Source organism: Priapulus caudatus, unplaced genomic scaffold (assembly GCF_000485595.1).
Source record: "Priapulus caudatus unplaced genomic scaffold, Priapulus_caudatus-5.0.1 Scaffold723, whole genome shotgun sequence".
Taxonomy (NCBI): Eukaryota; Metazoa; Priapulida; class Priapulimorpha; order Priapulimorphida; family Priapulidae; genus Priapulus; species Priapulus caudatus.
The window spans coordinates 2,175-7,663 of NW_014577784.1; the positions used below are offsets into that span (position 1 = coordinate 2,175).

The following is a 5,489-nucleotide window of genomic DNA, read 5'->3' on the forward strand; positions in this document are numbered from 1 at the left end:
AATGGGGCGAATATTATTGGAGGAAGGGGAAATAAATGACAAGCTAACCTACGTTACGCGGGGTTATAGTCAGTTTTTCTTATTTCTAGCTGTAACAGCACACATGTACTAGCAGTGCGTGGATATACAATACATATTGATTAATGTGGAGTAAGATAATAAAACATAAATGATAAAAAAATATGATGATAAAACATCTGAAAAAAATAAGTTAATAAAAGATAATAAACATTTCAAATAACATGGATAACTATGGACATTTATTTACTCCACTTCTAGTGAGGATCTATACAGCCGCTTATCGACTAGAGAAGGAGAGGGATGGGCTCTATTTCTTAACAGCCACGGGCGGGAGTGTAAAATAATTCAATGTTCCACCCTTTATTTAATCGGATTTGTGAGCTGATTTGATGAGTGATTTGGCATTCCCTATTGCTTGATGAAGCTTGTTCGTTGCACTCGATCGTCTGAGCGTGATCATTGCTTTCGATATATGTCATCTTCTAAGGTTTCATTTAAATTTAGCTTCATTGTCTCTGTCATTCCATATTGGAATTCTCTCCCTTCTTCTCTAGCTAGTTGCAAACTTGAGGCGTTCTACTGCAATCCGCAGTGTTGATCTGTCTATTTTATCAACTCTGTCTCGCTCTGTCTTCGTGATAGTCCCTTGTACTTTGAAGACTAATATTTACGAGGTTATGAGCTATTCACCGCGGCTGCTCTATCGTTCATGTGGGGGAGGCAGTGAGGGACGAATTGCCTGCAAAGAAACACGTGAAATTTTACCATACGAATCAATTCAACGATTTCTCATTGTTCGAATCAGACAGAAATTGTTCAATGTTCATCAGAAATCGATGTCCGTTGATTCGCATCAACGACCAGAAGATGTGTGCAGCCGATCTAGACACAAACACTGACACACGCGACGGGAGGGGTAGTGGGAGCGACAGACACGAACGTGGATACGGACTACCCTCGCACTCACACAAGCCCACGCACCCGCACACACACGCAGGCATGCACGCACGCACGCTCACGTACGCACACACGTACGCACACGCACTCACACGTACGCACGAACCTACACACGCACGCGCAGACACACATGCACACGCACGCGCACACACACTCACACACACACGTACGCACCTACGCACACACGTACCCACACGCAAGCACGCACGCATCCACACACGCACATCTGCATGCACACACACAGAGTGAGAGTGAGAGTGAGAGTGAGAGTGAGAGTAAGAGTGAGAGTGAGAGTGAGAGTGAGAGTGAGAGTGAGAGTGAGAGTGAGAGTGAGAGTGAGAGTGAGAGTGAGAGTGAGAGTGAGAATGAGAGTGAGAGTGAGAGTGAGAGTGAGAGTGAGAGTGAGAGTGAGAGTGAGAGTGAGAGTGAGAGTGAGAGTGAGAGTGAGAGTAACGACGTGGGAGACGGCGGCGCAGTCGATGTCCTCGACGACGTAGAGGCGGCGTGAGATGGGTACGTCGCGGCGATCGATCGTCGGGTCGTGGAAGATGCGTCGCAGCTGCTCGGCCGAGCGCACGCGGGCGAGTGAGATGGATACGACGTGGCGGCGCGTGCGCGCGGCGAGGGCCTTGATCGTGCTCGTCTTGCCGCACCCGGGCTCACCGTGGAACAGCAGCCCGAGCGCGTGCGGCACGCCACGACGCCGGTACCAGTCACGCTGCGTCTCGAAGAAGTCGACGCGCGCCGCAAGCTCCTCCTTCCCCTCAAAGAAGACGTTGTCGAACGACCGCGTCGTCTCGAAGGGGAACTCGTCATACTCTGCGCATCGGTCGGACACCCTGTCGTCGGCGGTGCCGACGTTCGGCGGCCGGTAGACGAGGTAGCGCTGCTTCCGCTCGATGTCTCGCTGCAGGTGAGCGCGGTAGACTCTCACGCGCGTGTCCACGTACGCCATCAGGTCGTCGACCGTCAACACGGACGAGAACAGACGGATCTCGAAGCTGTCCACGACGTTCGTGCTGCTGCTGCCGTCGTCGCTGCTGCGGCTGATGCGCACCTCCACGTGCAGGTGCGGCGCGAGCGTGAACGGATGCTGCTGACTAACGAGGAAGCCCGTTACCACCGTGTCCGCCGCGGCGTCGTCTTCGTAGTCGTAGTCGTTACGGTGATGCTGCTCCATGGCGACATCGATCTCCGTCATCTCGGTGACGCCGGCCGCCGCCGCTCGCATCGACTTGATCTCGTGCAGCAGAGCGAGGAACGTGGTCGAGTAGAAGAGCCGCGAGTGGTACGGTCCCTGGGTGATCTTACGTCCCTCGATCATCAGCTGGTGGCGGTTGCGCAGCCGCAGACGCCGCCACGCCTCAGGCAACCACCCCAGGTGGCTGGGCAGCATGAGCAGGTAGGTGGTGAGGCAGACGATGGCTGCAGTGATGATCGTATCCACGACGACGTTGCCCGTCCTGAACTGGAAGAGGAAGGAGTTCTTCAGTGTCTCCACGGCGTGGCCCATGTCCATGGCCGCGGGTCGGTCGTGTCACGCGGGAGCGTGCGCTGCGGGGAGGTATCCCCGGGTCACGGAGATTCTGAAACAAGAGAACGTTCATCGTCACGGCGACGCCTGCGGACAACGTAATGCGCACGTCTACTAAACGGTTCTTCGAGTGATTGACTCATCATATCGAAACGCGACGCCGGCGGTCCGGGACAGCGGCCGTCCAGGATTCTAACGCTATGATTGATGCGCAAACGCGTTGCGTGCAACTCGCGATTCCAACAACACGAAGCGTAAAAGCGCAACCTACTTTACATCGATCGCAATGACACTTGCCGCAGTGATAACTACCTATTTGCCACGCTCTACAAACCAATGGCTTCCAACATTGCGCACACACGCGGGCGCACAGTCACGCTGGACGCTCGTGCTAGACCACACGCAAATATGAAACTATAACTTCCGTCTTCGTTCACTCTTAACGTTCGCTAACAAAGTAAAACAGCATAAAACGTGAACTTACCTGAATAGGGAGTTAGTAGCTAGTCGTGGTAGCAGTAGTAGTAGTACCGGCACGAATACAGACACAGGCTAGGCCAGCGATGAAGAACGAAGTGTGACTCTGTCTCTCAGTATTACTCTCACCACTGAACTCGTGGCTGCACTTTATATATCAGCGATGATGAGTCATCCGCATGGGCGCTACTGCTGTGTTGCTGTTGCATCACGCTACTAGGGGCATTGCATCACCCACCGTACAGCGGCAACCACCGCTGCCTGACCCGCCCGCACGCGCCGCTTATCTAGCGGTCATAAAACAAAACAAACATTTACAAATGGTGTTTTCTTCAGTCAAAGCAAATCGAAGCAGCCAATCAGGCGGCGCTTAATTCTTCCTATGTTATACCGTTTGGGGAAAAAAATTTCGCCGCCCGCACACCGCTGCTGCTGCTGCTGCTGCTGCTGCTGCTGTTGTTGCTGATGATGATGATGGTGATGACATCGCCGTGTGAGTTACGACATTACAGTGACACAGCCGGCACGATGCAAAACGACATATCCGACATATGTTTTTTTTTCATTTCCGATTTTATTATTCAATTGTATAGTTTCCAGCGTTTTCGTTTACAAAAGAAAGGGGGCACTAGCTTGTATTTTTCATATATTATATATTATTGTATTATTGTATATTATATTATTATTATTATTATTATTATTATTATTATTTATTATTATTATTGTATATTATATTATATTATATGTATTATTGTATTATTGTATATATTTGTATTATTCATATATTACCCACGTTGTATACAGACACCACCACCCACGCACGCACGTACATACACATACCACGCACGCACGTACATACACACACCACGCACGCACGCACATACACACACCACGCACGCACGCACATACACACACCATGCACGCACGTACATACACACATCACGCACGCACGTACATACACAGTGACACACCAGGCACCACCGCACGGCTCGCATCAATACACAGAGCCACGGCACGCATGTACAATACACACACCCGACTACGCAACGCACGTATTAAACATACACACACCAGACTCAACGCAACGTCCATACACACACCACGTGCCACATAGCACGTACAATACACACACCACGCACTTGTTCGGGAGGTGCGTTGTTTGTATGCTCGGTATTTGCCTGGGCTATTCTGCTCTGCACGAGAATATAGCACATACACACACTCAGCACCACGTAGCATACACCCACCACCCACGCACCGCCCGCACTATACACGTCACACCACGCACGCATGACAATACACTACTTGGCGGCACGCACGGGATTTGTTCACAGCCAGGGCACGTAACATACACCACTACGCACGCACGTACATACACACACTCGACGGCACGCATAGACATACACAATCCACCATCGCACGCACGCACATACACACATCCATGCACCGCACGTACATACAACACACGCACGCACCCGTAACAATCGACATACATGCACGACCACGACCACGCCACCTGTTGACATACACACACCACGTCACGCACGCAATACACACACCAGCACGCACGTACAGTTACACCACATCACGCACGCACGTACGATATCACATCACGTGTCACGCACGTACATAACACACACATTCACTCACGCACGTACATACATCACACCAGCCAGTGTCACGCATGCACCACATACACACCACCTAGCACGCACAGCACTAATAAACACAGCACCACGCCACGCAACGTACAACGACCACCCATGTCACCCAACGTACATACACACCTCACCGCATGCACGCACAATATCACACACGCCACGACCACGCACGTAACATAACACACATTTACGACTCTCTCAGCGCCGCGGGCACATACACACCCCAACGCACCGCAACAGCAACATACAACACACCACGCACGCATGCACGGCATCATGACACACACCACCACGGGGGCCACAGCATAATGCAACGGGCCACCGCCCACGTACATTTAGACTATCACCACCAGGCCCACACACAAGGGGGTCACGTACATACAGCACCATCCACGATCACTCAGCACGTACATAGCATTAACACACAGCACGCACGCACGTACAATTACACTGTACACCACGCACGGTCAGCGCACATACACTACACCTACTCCACGCATGCACGCACGCACCGTACAATACACACACCACTCACCGCACGTACATACACACACCACGCACGGCACTACTAGGACAGTCACACCACTCACGCACGCATGCACTGCTACGTCACGCACATACACACTACCGACCACGCACGTACGCACATGTTCGACACACACCACGCACATACGCACGCACGCACAATACACACACACGCACAGCACCGCACATAGCAACCCGACGTCACGCAACGCACATTACACACCCACCGTCACGCACGTACATACACACACCTTACCTCCGCACAATACATACACACACAACTTGCACCACGTACAGACATCTCACCACGGCAC

The 5,489-nt window shown here is 51.9% G+C and overlaps 1 protein-coding gene across 1 annotated transcript; it reads right to left on the reverse strand.

Moving 5' to 3' along the window:
* Positions 1 to 1,432: 1,432 nt before the first annotated feature.
* On the reverse strand, positions 1,433 to 4,099 carry LOC106813073 (protein HYPER-SENSITIVITY-RELATED 4-like; the record flags this gene model as incomplete). The annotated part of the gene is made up of 2 exons (XM_014817122.1): positions 4,090 to 4,099; positions 1,433 to 2,564 (listed from the first exon to the last, which is right to left on the reverse strand). A coding segment is annotated over exon 2 (1,065 nt), but the record flags the coding sequence as incomplete, so codon positions are not given.
* Between the last annotated feature and the right edge of the window lie 1,390 nt (positions 4,100 to 5,489).